Source organism: Nuphar pumila, chromosome 16, assembly GCF_984573655.1.
Source record: "Nuphar pumila chromosome 16, dmNupPumi1.hap1.1, whole genome shotgun sequence".
NCBI classification, from domain to species: domain Eukaryota; kingdom Viridiplantae; phylum Streptophyta; class Magnoliopsida; order Nymphaeales; family Nymphaeaceae; genus Nuphar; species Nuphar pumila.
The window spans coordinates 8,613,321-8,631,817 of record NC_143264.1 but is presented as its reverse complement, the minus strand read 5'-3'; the positions used below and the strand labels follow the sequence as shown (position 1 = coordinate 8,631,817).

The 18,497-nt window shown below is 36.6% G+C and overlaps 1 protein-coding gene across 1 annotated transcript; it reads right to left on the bottom strand.

Annotated features, from left to right (window-relative positions):
• Nucleotides 1-7,225: 7,225 nt before the first annotated feature.
• Nucleotides 7,226-15,106, bottom strand: LOC149812866 (rac-like GTP-binding protein 5). Its single transcript, XM_089990997.1, has 8 exons — nucleotides 15,002-15,106; nucleotides 14,771-14,858; nucleotides 14,554-14,663; nucleotides 14,387-14,450; nucleotides 11,039-11,103; nucleotides 10,869-10,934; nucleotides 10,620-10,717; nucleotides 7,226-7,265 (listed from the first exon to the last, which is right to left on the bottom strand). The coding sequence occupies exons 1-8, from the start codon at nucleotides 15,104-15,106 to the stop codon at nucleotides 7,226-7,228; spliced, it is 636 nt and encodes a 211-aa protein (XP_089847123.1).
• Between the last annotated feature and the right edge of the window lie 3,391 nt (nucleotides 15,107-18,497).

Genomic DNA, 18,497 nt, shown 5'->3' with positions numbered 1-18,497 from the left:
GGAGAGAGAGAGAGTAAGAGGGTTGATGTTCATGGCCTCCTCCAGGGGAGATTTCTTTCTCGGATAATCCTGCAGTGCAGAGACTGGGTCTTAAATAATCATCTTCGGGGCACTTAAGTCTTTACAACCACTCATTTTCAAGAACCGTCATTTTTTTTGCACCAATGGAGGAGAGGGTACTTAAGTCTTTGCAATCGCATCAAACTCCAATGCTAATTAATGGTGATACGAGACGCACATGCTTACATACGTGGTGCTCTTTGGGACCCCCGATCATGAGATGTAGCTAACTGCCCTGTTCGGGGGGGGGGGGGGGGGGGACATATAACCTGCTTCGCATCGAGACAGGCAAGACAATAGCTACAGGGAGTAAGCATAATGGACTCTATACCATCGAGGTAGGGGTGGCAAAACTTGACACGTCCCGCCAACCCGCCTCTTAGGCGGGTTCGGGTTTGGCTTAAACCAACCCATTTAATAAACGGGTCGACCCGCCTAACCCGTTTATTAAACGGGTCAGGTTCATGTTAGGGGTATGCCAACCCTCCAACCCGGCTGATCCGTTTAATAAACGGGTTAGGCGGGTGGGTCAACCTGCCAACCCGACCCGCCAACCTGCCAACCCGTTTACCCGACCCAACCCGTTTATTAAACGGGTTGGCGGGTCATGTCGGGTTACCCGTTTAATAAACAGGTCGGGTTCGTGTTTGCCACAGCCGACCCGTTTAATAAACGGGTCTGGTTCAGGTTGAGGTATGCTGACCCACCAACCCGTCGGGTCAACCCGACCCAATTGCCACCCCTACATCGAGGCAAGGCACTCAGCGCTTTTTTCAAATAGCTTCAAGAGAGTTTCGGAGAATAAATGGCATGAGAGGCTTGGTCACCCACACCTTGATATAGTTTGGTACCTTAAAGGAATAATCATTTTATTGATGTTATTTCAGACTGCTAAAAACTTTATGTGTTCTAGTTGTCAAATGGGAAAAGCATGCAGACTTCAGCTTTCTTGATTCTGATGAGATAAGTAGTGAGCCTTTATGAAAAGTGTACTCAGACATTTGGGAACCAGCCCCCATTCGATCTCGAGAAAATTAAAGTTTTATGTTGTCTTTAATGACGACTACACTCAGATTTTCTTGGCTATACCCGTTAAGACAAAAATCAGATTTTTTTGATATCTTTGTGCATTTTCAAAAATTTGTGGAGTGTCAATTTGAAAGAAAAATCAAGGTTTTTCAAATTGATGGAGCAATGGGTTTATAAATGAAAAGATGATGAGATATCTAGATGAGCTTAGAATCAAACACCAAGTTTCTTATCCTAAGACTCCAAAGCAAAATAGAGTTATGGAACGGAGGCATCACATTATTACTGAACTGGGATTGACTATGATGTTTCATGCAGGAATTCCTAAAAAAATTTGGGTGAAAATATTTTCTACAATGGTTTTTCTTATTAACCGTTTGCCTACCTCAACTCTTGATATGAAATCTTTTTATTACAAGTTGTTTGATAAGAATCTTGACTATTTTAGTCTGCGGGTTCTAGGGTGGTGATGTTTTCCTTATTTGAAAGGGTATGCAAACAACAAGTTCAATCCCAAATCGCTTTCATGCATATTTATAGGCTACAGTACTAGGTACAAGGGATAAAAATATTATCATCTTGAAACTAGACTCATATATATGTCTAGGCATGTTTTTTATGAGAGCAACTTACCAATTAAAAATCTTGCATTTCTTTTTAAGGACGAAAATGTTGGCGATGATTTCTCAACATTTGAAGATTGAGAATATAAGGATGATTCCAAAGTTGATAATGATATTGTTGATAAAGTTTCTGACACACACATGAATGTTTATGAACTTCAAGATAGTGGGTATAACGTGGATTTTCAAAATCCCATCAATGTGCAACCTGAAAACATCAATGAAAATGTTCTTCAAAATTCTAGCAATGGGCAACCTGAAAAATGTCAAGAAGATTTTGAAAATGAACTAGGATCCAATGAGTCAATAGTTAATCAAGAAAGATCAATGGTTATTAGAGGGATGGCTGGCATATTTAAGCCAAATCCTAGATATGCAGGCATCCATGTTCTCCGCGATACTATCCCCAAAGAACCCAAGAGCATCAAAGAAGCATTGATACATCATGGGTGAAAAGTTGTCATGGATGAAGAAATAACAGCGAATCACACTTGGGATCTAGTCTCAAGAATATCATCTACAAATATTGTTGGGTCCAAGTGGGTTTTCAAAACCAAACTGAAATATGATGGTAGCTTAGATCAACTCAAAGCCAGGTTAGTTGCTATGGGTTTTACACAAGTTGAAGAAATTGATTTTCAAGAAACTTTTTCTTCAATCATTCGGCCAACTAGTATTCGAATTGTTCTCACTATTGCGACTGTCAAACATTGAGAAATAAGACAACTTGATGTTAAAAACACATTTCTATATGACGCATTAAATGAGGTTATTTTTATGCAACAACCACCCAGTTATGAGGATCCTAATTTTGCTTGATCATGTGTGGAGACTTAAGAATGTTTTGTATGGTCTAAAACAAGCTTTTCGACCTTAATTTGAAAAGCTAAGTGATTTTCTTTTCGAATATGGATTTAAAAATAGCTTCTTAGATCCATTTATGTTTACCTATTATAAAAATGCTTGATCATGTCAAACATTGAGAAATAAGACAACTTGATGTTAAAAACACATTTTTATATGATACATTAAATGAGGTTATTTTTATGCAAAAACCACCCAGTTATGAGGATCCTAATTTGCTTGATCATGTGTGCATACTTAAGAAGGCTTTGTATGGTGTATAACAAGTTTTTCGAGCTTAATTTGAAAGGCTAAGTGATTTTCTTTTAGAATATGGATTCAAAAATAGCTTCTTAGATCCATTTATGTTTACCCATCATAAAGAAGGTGATTGTTTGCTTCTGCTTGTCTACGTTGATGACATGGTTCTCACGGGCAATGATTCTCATATCATAAATAAATTCATAAGAAAGTTAGAAGAAGAATTTCTTGTTAAAGACATGAGAAAGTTACATTTCTTTCTCAGGATAGAAGTGGTCCATAGCAATGAAGGGCTTTTCCTATGACAGTCCAAAGTATGCAAAGATGCTTGATTACCAACCCATAAATACTCCTATGGCAACTAAAATCAAAGGGTCTAAGGCTTGCGATAAATTTTTTAAAAATCCAACCTTATATCAAAGTATAGTCGGAGTTCTACAGTATTTGACTATTACTCGAACAGAGCTTTCATTCAGCATCAACTACGTAAGTTAGTTTAGGCATGAGCCCACAGAGAGACACTATCAGTATGTCAAAAGAATTCTTTGATACATTAAAGGGTCCATTGATTTTGGGTTGCGCATATTGTCTCAAAGTACATTAGATTTATATGCTTTCTCAGATGCCGATTGAACAGGTTGCCAACTTACAAAAAGTTTTACAACAGGTTTGTGTACTTATCTCCGAGACAACTATACATCTTGGAAAAATAAAATGCAAAGCACAGTGGCAAGATCTAGTGCAAACACAAAATATCTCTCTATAGCCTCTACTGCAGCTGAAATCACTTGGCTTCTATCAATTCTTCAAGACATTAGAATCAAGGTCAAATCTGCACCTGTTCTTCATTGTGACTATAAGTGCTCCAAATATGTCAATTAATCTTATTTTTCGCAATCAGTCGAAGCATATTCAGATTGACTTTCATTATGTTCGAGAAATGGTAGCTTATGAAAATCTTGTTACTAAATTTGTGCTTTTGACAAGAAGATGACTGATATTTTTACTAAGTCATTAAGAAAACCTCAATTCTTAAGCTTTGAGAAACAAACTAAACCTTTGCAGTCGGCTTTGACAGGGAGTATTAGAGCATGGTGATTCAGTAGATGACTCAGCAGCATGGTGTGACTCATCAAATGATGGGCAGATCACAATCAAGGGTTTTGTCAGTGGAGGCCTACGATACTAGAGCTAGCTGGGTTCACAACCATCTTGGTCCGGCCCATAAGAATAGGGGTGTCAATTGGTCGGGCTTACCTGAACCAAACCCTATAGCTAGGGTCCATGTATGATGATCAATAAGAAGACTCGATTAAGACCCATTCTGGACCCGAAGGTCCAATTAATACATGGATCCAGGTATAGTTTATGAAATTTTATACCAGACCTAGGCCCGACCTGAGTTCTGATTAAGACCCACAAATTTTCAATGTAAAAATGATAAAATTATTATTTTACCGGGTATGGTCCGGGTCTGGTTCATGTAGTTCTTATCGAGTTCGGGTATGGTTAATTTTTCTTATAGTGGACCTGATTAGACTTAGATATGGAATTGATACCATATCCGAAAATTGGGTCCAAGTCTGGTTCCAACTAGGTCTGAACCAAACTGAATTCGTTGACACCCCTATATAAGAACCTGGTTTTCCCTTGGCAAGAAAAAAAAAGAGGGAGAATAATGGCTATCCACAACACTTTAAACTGTGTTCTAGCCAATCTCTAAGGCTCCTTATCAGATGGCATATGTAGAGTTAGAAGAATTGAAAAAGCAACTGCAGAAACTTATGAATAAAAATTTTATCCGACCTAACGTATCATCGTAAGGAGCACCCGTACTCTTTGTTAAGAAGAATGATGAATCAATGTGGTTATGCATTGACTTGACTATCCTATGTTGCCTTGTAGAGGACATCCATGAGGATAAACTTACAAACAATTTGAGTCACTCTGGTCTGACCTTTTATGCATTCGAGTGTTACGCTCCTTCCACATGCTCCACCAGTCTAAGGCTGCCAACGGGTCAGCTATCCGATCCATCAGGCTGTACCTAAACCCACCCAGATAGCAAGTTCTTGGATTCGGGGTTTTGGGTTTTGCTGAGTCAAGAAAATAAAATCCTAAACCTGGATTGTATAATTTCATAAGCTTACTTTTACTAAAAGTACAAATAAAATGCTTGGTTCTGGTCTGATATCCAGCAAAAAAGTCAGTTTGAGTCAGATATCTAGAAAAAAATCATAAGTCAAACCTGGCTCGCATATCGGGCTCGGGTTAACCCGAATGATATTCGAGTTGGCATCTTTTATGCCCATACCCACACATGGGTCTGGTAAGAGCTTAAACCGGGAGGCATAGAGCAAAAAAAAAAAAATAGCAGCAAGTAGTGAAGTTGTCTTTAGAACAGTTCCAGACTATCCCATCACTTTTACTGATGTTCCTTTTTTTTATGATGAAGAAACCTCTTCAAAGCGAGGAAAACCCCAGTGGGGGCCTCACAACCACCTTGCCTTACATGGCCCACCTCTGAAAGCTAGAACACACCTGCGTGCCGGCGGACTTTGATCTGGTGCCTTCATATCGGCACCCTCTCAACAACCCTGCTGGCCACAAGGGGGACCCCTGTAGTGGTCGTGGGAATTGAATGTGATCTGTAAAATCCTTCCAGCATATGAGCAGCCCAGTGGGTCACTCAGAAAACTTTACTTGGACAGAATTCGCATCAGGTCATCATCTTGTTCAACCGAGAACAACATCCATATGCCTCATGACTTGTGCAATGTTTTTGGTTTCTTCAAGTTATAAAAGCGGAAAGAGGGTGACCAAAAACATTGCACAAGTTCATGATGAATCTTGGCTAAATGAGCTGAGCTCTAGCTGGCTCGTTTAAAAGACTACATTTTTTTAAAATTGAAAATTGAATTTGGACTCTAAACCTACTTACCCAAGCTCAAATTAACTCATTTACAAAATAAATAGTCAAATCTGTAAGCAATAGGAATCGAACTCTAAACTTCTTGCTTGCAAGCAAAACAATTCAATAATCTATGCTCTATGATATAAAATATATGTAAAATATGTTTATTACTAGTTAATGAGCCTATACGAGGCAAGGCGAGCTGAGCTGAGCTGAGATCAACTTACAGAGCCTATTTTACAAGTTTGGACCAGCTCTTTACGAGCCAAACACAAACCAAGTCATGAGTGGCTTTCCCAGCCCTAACTAACATTGCCACACCCCTGGCCCTACTACAGTCAGTTTGGATTTGTCAAGGTGCCCCAACTTGCGTCCAAGTTGGACTGCTCTGGACTGACATTGGTGCACTCATTTCCAGCCCTGTTCAAGCATGGATCCACTAAACCAATCAGGATCGATCCACCAGGATATGATCTGGACACCTGTTGCCTGATTGATGTAAAATTTGGTTCTCCTGCCCCATCTCTCTCTTTTTTTCTTTTTTTTTGTTGCAATTTCTGTTTTTCTTGACTGTAGTTTCACTCCCTACCTTCTGAATCATTTCTTCTGCCCATTAGTTAAAGAATCTAACTTGTCTGATTCAGGCAAAATAAGCTCACACCATGGGATTTGAACCCAAAACCCTCGGTTATGATAGTGTAGATTTTCCATCCAGCTATCTCATTCAATCCCAACTTATCCTGATTTACTAATTCTAGAACTAAACCCCTAGATAGAGTACCAACAAGCTTACTGGTTAGCGTCGGCCTCAGATCCAATATTCACTGAAAAATCTGGTCTGAATTGGTATTTCCATGAAGATGGATTCTGCCTAAACAAAGTCACTCTGGTTTTTTCAGATCTACTAATAGCTGTATCAAGGAGCTCCTCACCATTTTAGTATAGGGTCCAACTGCAGACTGATCTTCAGTCTCTTTATGGGCAGTTTTTTTTTTAATTGATTTATCAATTGTTCTATTGCAGTTCTTTATTTCAGACAAATTGTTTTTAAGAAGCAAAATTTCAGTTGAAGTGCCAAACCAAACAAGTACTACCAAAACAAGATACAATTACATTTCCTAATTACAAAATTAGGTAATAAAGATAGTGAATAAACAAGGCACCATCGCTAACATCATCAAATTATCAACTGTTTGAAGAAGGCATGACACTGTCATGTACAAGGCCTGACTTGAATACAAATGCATCTGAGCAGTTAAAGCTTCTACTTGATAATAACACTTGAAAAACAAAATGTGGTATACATCAAACTCTGTAAACCATTAAAATACAGGTTATTGTTCAGCAAACAAGGGTAACAGCCAGGAAGCAACACAAATACACTTCCAAAGATATGTCTAATCAATTCAAACATGAACTACAAATCAGTTAGCACCACAAGATCACCGGATTTGTGGACAGCATGTAGACTTTCTTCAAGAGTAAAAAGGGAAATTCAGCCAAGATGCCTGATAATGCTTCCGCAGAAGATACTCCTGTAGTTTGTGCAATTAACAAGAAATTAAAAGGAGCTTAAGACAAAAGAAGATTGACTTTCCACACTAACAAAAGAAAATACGTGAAAATCATTTGGCTTCAACAACAATTACACTTTTTACCTCCAAGGAGAGAAAGATTTATGTATATATATTCATGTTTCATTTTTTTTTCTATGTAGCCTTTCGAGATAGAGATATTTGGAACAGCCATATATCCATCCACACATGCATCTTAATAAAAGAATGACTACCTATAATGTTATACACAAGTTTCCAAAATTACAGGATCATGCTTAGGTGGATGACCAGTCTACATATACAATTTGAGTACCAACATGCATAAGCATGGTCATGGGGCTGCTTTGTGTTTCAGTTTTTTTCTTATGTAGTCTTTTCTAAATAGAGATATTTTAGAACAGCCATATATCCATCCACATGCATCTCAATAACATAACGTCTACCTATAGTGTTATACACAAGTTCCCAAAAAGTACAGGATCATGCTTAGGTGGATAACCAGTCTACAAATACACATAGAATACCCAACATGCATAAGCATGGTCATGGGGGTTGCAGGCCATTATGTTGATGGTCATCAAGTTCCAGGGATCAACATGAGAGAGAGGGAGAGAGGTTTAGTTACCCAGTGACCCACAACCCAGCAACCAGCATTCCATGTACCACAGCTCATGACCATCGTATAAGCAGCAAATGTAAATTAGGAGGTATAGTTTCATTAGGAAGAACACTGCCGGCAATTTTAGCACCAAGTAGGACACACATACTGGAGTCCCCCGTACAAAGGTTTCTGCTGAGGCTGGAAATGTCAAAGGTATCGCCCTTCCCATGACCCGTATGCTGAACCAAAGAAAGAATCTCTCAAGTCAGGTACCCATATTTCAAAGTAGACATTCAATGGGGAAAAGAGGGCCAATCCAATTCTTAGTTGGATGTATAAGAGAAGGATCAGCATCCAACCCAAACCAACTTCCAATTTTTCTTGTCGGGACTAGTTTTTGCACTTTTTCAGGTCCAATTCCATTTAGTCCCCCCATCTGAACATATTCAGATAAAGGCCAGCCCCAAATATCCCTGACCAACAAATATGACAGCTCCATGCAATTAGAGCCCTGAAGGCAGTTGCCTGGAATCTTGGTTACCATGTTATATTTAAGATAAAGGTAATATGGAAGTGTAAGTTCACTACCCAACTGTAAGGCTGACCCTAAGGTTTTCTTTGTCCTCAAAAAAGTATAGCTACGCAAAATAACAGCAGATTAGTACACCTGATTTAGTTACAGAACCACTACCTGCAATAACTCGAGCAATCTTTAGAAGACAACAGTTGTAACTGCCTCTACAGAGCCATTTGAGCAGCATATTTATCCTCTTTAAAACATTAGCAAAATGTTTTATTATCTTCTCCGAAATAGAAAGAGTAATACAGAACCCTTCTTTGTAACCACAGAAACATTTCAAAGTTGATTGACAGGGAATTCACCAGCTCTACGAAACAATGGCAAATGAAAATGAACTATTTCTGAAGATAGGATACCACATAATGATGCAGGAGGAAAGCATGGATGTCGAGTATGAAAGAAGAAAATACTATTTTCTCCTTGAAATGTCCTTGAATCCACAAGGAAGACAGATAAAGAGGTTCCTAAAGTCCACAAGGAAAACATTTTTTTGCCAAAGGAGCAGCATCACAAGCACAAAATAAGTCTTGAATAAGAAACACCTTGTATACAAAAGCAAAAACATCACGCTAGAAGGAACATGCCATCATGGGGTGCACTATGCTTATAACCAAATCAATGTTGTGAAAAGTGTTGAGGCGTAGCGAAGCATTCCACCAAAAACCAAAGTGATGCGTAAGCCTCAAAATAAATAAAAAAAAAAGACTTAAAAAAACTTAAAAAAATATCTAAAAATACAAATAAATAAAAGAAATGCTTTATTGATGAAAGAACAACCAATAAAAAATAGAAAATCTCATATAAATACCAAAAAATATGAGATTAACATGTAAAAGTAATATTCATGCAACAACTTGATTTATGTAAGTATCTAAGAAATAAAATATGATCATTCAAAGAAAATTTAACAAAATCACTAACAATCAAATTCCTCAACATCATCATATAATGCACACAAATTCATCTAAAGTTAAGCTAATTTTTCATGCATGCTTGTTTGAAAAATTAGCTCTATCAAACTACTAAAATCACACATAATAATCTATATCTACACTTAGTCTAACAAACAAAAAAACAAACATTTTCATTTAACAAAAAAAATATTTTTAATTTCCATGATCTAAGTCAATTACACGTACATACATGGTTACATACAGTCACGTGCATATTTGCAAATAATTACACAAACTGAAAGTAACAATTTCACATGTATGGTTTTTATATAAACAAACTAACGCATAAACAAATTAACAAAATTGACATATACAATTTTTATATATAGTTAATTAATTGTAAAAAAATCCAGTCGTTTTGAAGAAGAAGAAGAGGGAAAGAAGAAAATAAACAGGGAAGAGAAAGAATGATGGAAGAAGAAGACTGCAACAAGAAGGAGAAGAACGAAAAAGAAGAAGAAGAAGATTGAAAGAAGAAGGAGAAGAAGAACAGAAGAAACAGAAGAAAATGAAGGAGAATGGAAGAAGAAGAAGACAACTGGAAGAAGAACCAAAGAAGAAAAGGAAGGGGGGAACAAGAAAAAGAAGAAAGAAGAGAGGAAGAAGAAGCAGATGAATGGAAGAATAAATAAAGAAGAAAGAAGAGAAGAAGTAGTTAAACGGAAGAAGAAGAAGAGGAGAGAGAGAGAGAGAGAGAGAGAGGGGAGAGGGGGACTACATACCTCCTCTTCTTTTTCTTCTTCTTCTTTCAGTGAGCGAGAGACTTCTTTCAACGAGAGAGAGAGAGAGAGAGAAGGGGAAGTGCCCTAACCATAGGGTCTCCCCTTTTATTTTATTTTTACAAGGTAGATTTGGGTCAAATAGGGGCTTTGACCCCGTTTGACCCAATGAATTTGAGGCATGCACCTCAGCATGAGGAGCGGGTCACCTAGAGGTGCATGCCTCAATGCCTATGAGGTGCATGCCATATGCCTTTTACGCTACACACAGGCACCTTAAGGCACAAAGGGCCTTGCCTTAAGGCGAGACACACTTTTTGCGCCTTGAGGCACATTTTTAACAACATTGAACCAAATAGTATATTCAATGTTAAAATGAATAGTAAATTAAAAGCTAGCACAAACGTACAACTAAAAATATCAAACGATATTCAATATCTATGAAATGGATGAAGAAATAAATAAATAAACTGCACTAACAGGAGTGAACATCCACGATGAGGCTTTTTATTCTTTTCCTTTTGCTTTGGAGGCTGAATTACCACCTTGATTGCTGCATCAAAAACTGCCTTAACATTCTGCAAACAAGGAATAACTTAGGAACTGACAAAAGCTAACAAGTTTGGATCGATGAAAAGCTCCTGACCTGTGCTTGAAAACTATTACACTGGTAATAACACAGCTTTCACTGTGTTGACAAGGAAAAAAAATAAATCAACAGCTTATTACCTGTTGTGTTTTTGAGCTACATTCTACGTAATGTGCTGCACCAACTTGTTTTTGTAATTCCTCCCCCTGGCATCAATATGAACCAAAACAGTAAAGCGAAAATGTACTTAGAAGTCCAAACACACAAATTCTTGTCTGTTGAGAAATGTGTAAGTAAAGAAGAATCATACTTGCATTGTTGTAACTGGCACTAGTCCTGGATGATCAGACAAATATTGCTTATCTTCACGAAGGTCTACATACCCAATAAAATGCATCAGCAACTTGCAAGGAGAAAAACTAGGATGATCAAGATGTGCATGATGCTAGAATAAAAAAAATTAACTCAGAAATGCACAAAATAAAATGGAAGTATGTAGCACCAGTGAAATAAGTGAAAAACAATGGCAGATTTCCAGAGCTGGACAAAGAAGGCTTTGTCCTAACAGCAATCTCTAAACTCCAGCTAAAAAAAAGTACTGTGTAATAGACATGAAAATACATCAATTATCTCCACTCCTTTCTTCAGAATTGACTTTGCTCCCATCACATGTCCAAGCACAAGTTCAGTAGTAAGAAGATGCCAAACAATCTCTCCTCATACAGCTATAAACTGCATTGTCTGGGCCCATTTTTATTGGTGGCACCGGACATGGATTAGTGTGTCGTTCCTCAAACGTGGAAAATGGGATTTGGCAACAGTGATCCTACATAATCTCATCAAGCACCAAGCAGGCTCAGTGTCAAACTGTGGTCACCATATCTTTATTTCACATGATTACAATTATGTTGTTGTCCTTAACAGATTAAGATATTTTACAGGCTTTTACTGGACATAAGTCATAAATCCCTTAATAGGTCTGAGCATTTATTTATTTCTATCTGGCAACATAACCATGTCTCAGTAAATAGATCATGCCATCTGGATATCCAACCCAAAGGCATAAAAGTGATAAAATATTGGCATCTCTAACAAGGACACCAAAATTATGTTGTCCTTTTTTTACTATCCTTTGATGCTTTGATTTACTGAATTTGATGTCTGAATTTGATGCTTGGAGTTTGATTATTTGCATTCACATTGTAGAAAACATAGTTTTATATTCAATATTTAAAAAATTAAAGTATAATTAAAAAACACTAAAAAATTTAGGTCCTAAACCGTCTGAGTTACCAAGTCAACCTGCTGGCCCGCGAGTCAGGGGTCGGGCGATCCGATTCCGAGTCACAGGTTTGCCAACTATGGCCAATAGTACAGCCATGGAGGATGAGGCGCGAGATCTTTCATGGTAAATCACGAGAAATTATAGATGAAGAAAGAATTAGGTGAATTTATCAAGACTTTCTCATAAGGGACAAAAGACAATAAAAGGAGGCAAGTGCCAACTGAAGGAGTTTAAAATGGAACGAAGAAAAAAACTGACAAAGAAAACAATGATTTTCTTAAATAAGAAGGGGGAAAAGAAAATATGTCAATCTCACCCAACTCCATGCACTCTTTTTTTTTCCTGTTATGCTTCCTTATGTGGTTAGCAGCAAAATTGACACATCAAGTTGAAGTTCTTTGAAAGGGTCAAACTGCATCCTCCATGAATAGATACATGATGAAGAACCTACATGTTAAACCGATCCCATCATAATTTGTGAAATCAGCCCTGCATACCATTAAGGCATGAACAACTTGCTACTGATCAAACTCATATAGGATGTTAAGAAACACACTTCCGAAGTTTTTGCAGAAATCCTTGAACTCACAACTGTTTAAGTACCGTTGAACAATCCTCAGGTTCTCTATTCTTGAATTTGAGGGTCATGAGTAAGGCACCTTTGGAGAGAGCTTGTTAAAAGACAAAAGAGTGCATTTCGCAAATAGTGACTACTCTAGAATAGAAGGATTCACTATGAGCTAGACATTATTCATAAAATTACTGCTGATATTACAAACTTACATAATTGGTGATGATATTAGAGAAAATAATATGCTTTAGTTACAGCTTTCAAGGCAAAGTCTCCAACTCCTTCATTTCATGAAACATAATCACTGCTTATCCAGCACGAAGTCATGCCCAAATGGACAGTGGAATAAAAAGAGATATAACATCCTCAATCTTGACAATTATTTTGCACCTTCTTTATCCATGAACCTTGTCTTAATTGGTAAAACAGAAATAAAAAATACTGTTCAGAAAAAATTGAGTACATGTGAGGAAAGACTGCTAGGACAAAAACTGTGAAGACAATTGTCATAACCCACAAATGTTGTAACGACATGGCATATGATCCACTGGAGCTAAGAAAACATTTAAACCTGTGGCAAGTTGGCAAAACTAATTTCACATTTCATGGTAGTTGCTCATGGAAATGGATAGTTCATGCACTGAAGTTATTAGTCGATTTTGATGCTTGACCAACTAGCATAGTCACACATAAATATGATGAATCTATGTTTTGTAGTTCACATACATTGATACTTAATACTAGTTATATCACTAAATGTTCCTTAATTATCACTTAACTTTTAACCTTTTGATGTCATGAACATTGTTTCCATTGTACACAATCTTTTGTTATTTATATAATACATGTTTCATATATAAAATAAAAATTAACCAAAGGTCCAAAACCCATTCAAGTCACTGGTTTGACCATAGCGAGCCCCAAGGTGAGACCAAACGAGAAATCATAGGTCACTGGTTTTTAAACCTATGCCTATCGTTGAAAATGAAAATGTGCTCTAACCCTAACAATATCAGGCTGCAAAAATGCATAATGTGAGTATCAACATTTGAAAACCAGAACACATATTGTCCCAAGATCGAAATAAATGCATGATTAAGTCAACACATATCTAAATCCTGAAAAATGAATGAAACTTGTTTGTAATTTGCTCAAATCAGTGAACACACATGAAATGTGACAATCTGCAGAATTACAATGCTCAGATATTCTGCACCAGAGCTAATTGAATCTGTTTCACAGTATGTTTCCCCAAGTTAAATTTTGAACGTTTGCAGTTTTGTGTCCCACATTCATTGCCAGATGTTCCACATGAACCATGAATATAATTACACGGGAACTTGAGTTGTTCAACAAAATAGAAATACAACCCTATGACTTAATCTCTTTATGTTACATGACCAAAGCCTATGACCCGATCAGATATACCAAATAAAGTATAAAAAAACACTGCATTCACGATTGCTTTATATATCCACATTGTCTAATTCTATGGTAAACTTTTAATAACAAAAGAGAAGACTATGTTCATGAAATTAATTTCATACATTCTGCACATTTTTCCCATTACATGAGGATTTCCAGAATGAATGTGGATGAGAACAAAGAATATATTAGAACAATTAAAAAAAAAGAACTGTTACATCTAACAATGAAAGCTCAAAATAGAGAAAGAGCCAACAATCAACAGCCGTTAACTATGATGATTTTTGGGAAATAAAAAAGAACCATGGAAATTAACATACTGACAATATGAAACCCAGCATAGTGAAAAAAGGGAGTATATCAGGTAAAGTAATTACCCAATTTAGTACCAACCAGGACTATTGGCACCCCAGAAGCATAATGCTGAAGCTCAAGAATCCACTGAATAAGATATATTAAGAAAAAAAAACACAAGTAAAACCTCGTAAGGAAAATAAATCTATCTGAACAACAAAAACAATAGAAAATTCATGAAAAAAATCACCTTTTTTAAAACGTTCTCATAGCTAGCACGGCTAACCAACGAAAACGCCAACACGAAAACATCAGCCCCTCTGTAACTCAAAGGCCTCAACCTATTATAATCCTCCTGGCCTGATTTCACAATATAAACCCAAATTTCAAAACCCCATTCAAAAATTACAAAAAAGGCATCTAAAACTATAACCAGAAAAAGATGAAAATGATGAAAAAAAGGGTACCAGCAGTATCCCACAGTCCTAAATTCACAGCATTGCCGTCTACAACCACATTCGCACTAAAATTGTCGAAAACCGTTGGTATATAATCCTGTTGGGAATCACATAAAAATGAAACACCAAAATGGTAATGCAGAAAGAGAGAGAAAACAAAAACCCCAGCAAGAAACAAGGACTGGGTACCTTCTATAACACATGTAAATAGGGAAAGAAGAAGGTGGGGAAGAGGATTACAGTGGGGAACTTGTTACTGGTGTAGCAAATGAGCATGCATGTCTTCCCAACGGCCCCATCACCCACTGTGACACACTTTATGAACTTTGATGCAGTGGATGCCATGACAGAGAGGGGGGGGGGGGGAAGACGAGGAATGGTAGGAGGGGAGTGTGAAGTGGAGATGAAATTATAAGTTGGGTAGCAAATGTGATGGATATAAATACTGGTACAGCATGATTAATGGGGTCGAGAGAGAGAGAGAGTATGTTAGTAGGAGGAGAGAAACAAGAAAAGTTTGAGTTGGGGAAAGTAAAAGAGAGTTTGCTGTTCTGGGAAGGGAAAGAGGGAAGGGAGTTTGAAAGTTAACAGCCTAAAATGGTGGGGAGGTGCAAAGTTGAAAAGGGTAGATGATGGGAAGAGTCATTCGGTCCCTCAACAGCATTCCTCAATTTTTTCCTTTTCTTTCGTCTCAATTGGAAACTTCTAAACTTCTTGCATAAAGAAAAAAAAAAGGATATTTGAGTCATCTTTTTAAACTGTCAAAATATCGTGATATTTTAGCAATATCGGATAAAAAATGAAAGAAAAAGAGATATTTTAGGCATCTTTTTAAACGGTCAAAATACTGTGATGTTTTAGCAATATCAGATATTTATCATAATTTCATTATGATATTTACATTTACATCAGCAATATATGGGGGAGAAAGGCTTAATATATTTTGTTTATTCTTTTTACTTATCTATCCTAAATCTTAATTTATCTTTGTCCAATTTTTTACGAAAAAAATGCAATATATCTAATTTCTTTCAAGAGTTCTGTTGCCCTTATCATCTTGTTTTAAACCAATGTTTTCAGTATCGGTGTGTATTGGCCTATATCTATCGACACGTATCATATCGGTAGAAAATCGATATGCTTCACCCTGAATCAGTTATTTTTTAATAAATATAAAAAATACTTAAATTAATTTTCTTACTATTATTTCATTGTCTTTAACAAGTGTCACTTTCTGATTGACAGTAATATTTTTTAAATCAATTTTTGGCTGGTTCAGAACGATTCACTTGAGTATCAGTATTTTCCGATTCACCTGAATCTTTGGCCAAACGATACAGGGTCGATACCGATACCGACAACATTGTTGTAAACCACTATGGAGAGAGAGAGAGAGAGAGTAACCAAGCTGTAAGTCAAGGCCTATATATATGTCATAGCGTCACTCGAATTTTCGGTGTGTTTTATGGATCACACAAGTTGGATACTCATTAACAGGCAACCACACTCTCACATGTATAGATATTATTTGTTTATTTTTAATAGTTTTCAATATTTTTAATAATATTTTATTTAAAATACATTTTTATATCTAAATTTATCAAAAAATACCTTGTTATTTATTTAAAAAAACCATGTTTTCTTGTCCTACTAAAAAAAATTATATGCCAAACTCGAGTCGCATGTCAGGTCATACCGTGCCTTTGTGACATAGGTCAGGGTTCTTCAGCATAATTGATGTATCATAACTTAAACCGAGCTGGGGACTCAATAGTGAACCAAGCATAGACTGCCCCTGCAGCCCAAGTGGTGCAATCGAGTCCAAGGCAATGTTGTCAGTATCGGTATCGGCCATGAATCGTTTGGCCACCCGTATCGTGACGATACCGATACTCAAGTGAATCATTCTATATCGGCCGAAAAATAATAATAAATATTATGTGTCAATCATAACGCAACATGTGTTAAAACCATTAAAATAATATATTTTAGTATTTTTATATTTATTAAAAATAACCGATTCAGAGGTGAAGCGTATCGATTTTCTGCCAATAAGATGTGTATCAGCCAGGTACTGATAACATTGGTCCAAAGAACACACACACACACCTTCCTAAACCTCAAAAATCACACACACACACACACACACCTTCCAAAACCTCAAAAATCACACACACACACACACACACCATATTTAGCAAAAGAATTGAATGTGAATATGACAGGAAAATAAAAATTCAAAACAATCACAGTTTTTGTGAATTTCTGATAAATCAGTGACAGTGCAGATAAGTTCACAGTCTGTCCATTATGTTGTTTCATTTCTTTCCATCACATTTGCATTAAAATAGTGTGCCTTGAAAAGAGTAGGGACCTGGTCTCCCCAAAGTATCATAAGAAGGTGTGTGAATTTATTGTCACTTTCAATTAAAAATATATGGTAGTTGGAGTTGGTGATAATGTGACAAAGAGTACCAGCTTTTACATAAAAGGCTTGGTTGGTGCTTCACTTTACAATGTTTGGATTTAAAGCAAAAGCTGCTTGGTATCAATCAAACTTGCAAAATATAGTTCGGTTTAAGAAATCTTGGTGAGGGCTCTATCTTCATGGATAGTAGTACTACCACGTTACTAAATGAGGATTCTTAAGCCATACACCATGGGAAAAAAAACTACCAAGTTTGATGAGTTACTCCTCAACATTTGCCATTCATGGGTTTCTTGTTTTAAGAATAACAGGAAAACCACCCTCGAAACAGAGACCTAGTCGCACTGGTTATGCCTGTCGTACTTATGGTTGTTGTCCCAACGGTGTAAACCCATGGCGGACCCGTCGCCGACATTTATCTTTCATGGTTGTTATTAGTGTTAAAGCACTTGGTAACCCAATATATAGCATTGTTTTGTTTTATTTATTTATTTATTTATTTATTGTTCATACCAGGTTGGGGGGAGGGGGGAGGGTCCGATTGTCTGGCAGGAGCAGTTAGTGCAAGTCACCTCGTGTTGGGACATTGCAAGTTCGAACCCCAAATGGTATGGTTGTATAAGTGGTAGGGGTCTGCCTAACCCTAGCTTTCTTTATAGAAAAAAAATTGTTGTGACCATCAAGAGAAGAAAAAGGCAAAGAACATCTTCCAAGAAATCAGACAAACAATACATAATGATAAATAAAATATAAGCTAAAAGATAATGTAAAAAAATCCATGGAGAAAGTTTAAATCATTGTCGAAAATCTCGTTTTCAGGAAAGCCTCATGCACGATATTTTCAAATATGTGGGTTTTCTCAGGAAGATATCTGTATATAAAAAATATACAATACATACATAATATATATATATATATATATATATATATATATATATATATATATATATATATATATATATATATATACAGCGACATAGTAAACATATAATAATATAAAAAGTGAAAAAATGTTTTTAAAGATTATTTTAACTCATTAAAAAGTGATATTTTTGAAATAGGAGTTATTTTAAAAATATCATGATTTTAACTGGGAAATAACACCCATTAAAATGTCACGTTAAATTCATGATAGTTTCAAATTATCGGCTATATCTGTGACTAGGATTCAAACAAGTAGTCTTTTTTTCTGAGGAGAAAACTATAGGACATAGACAAAAGCAAGAAATAGATATACTTTAAGACCCAAGGGGTTTGGGGTAGTGAGTTGGTGCCTAGACTGTTTGACGGGCAGTCGGCGTTTTACGC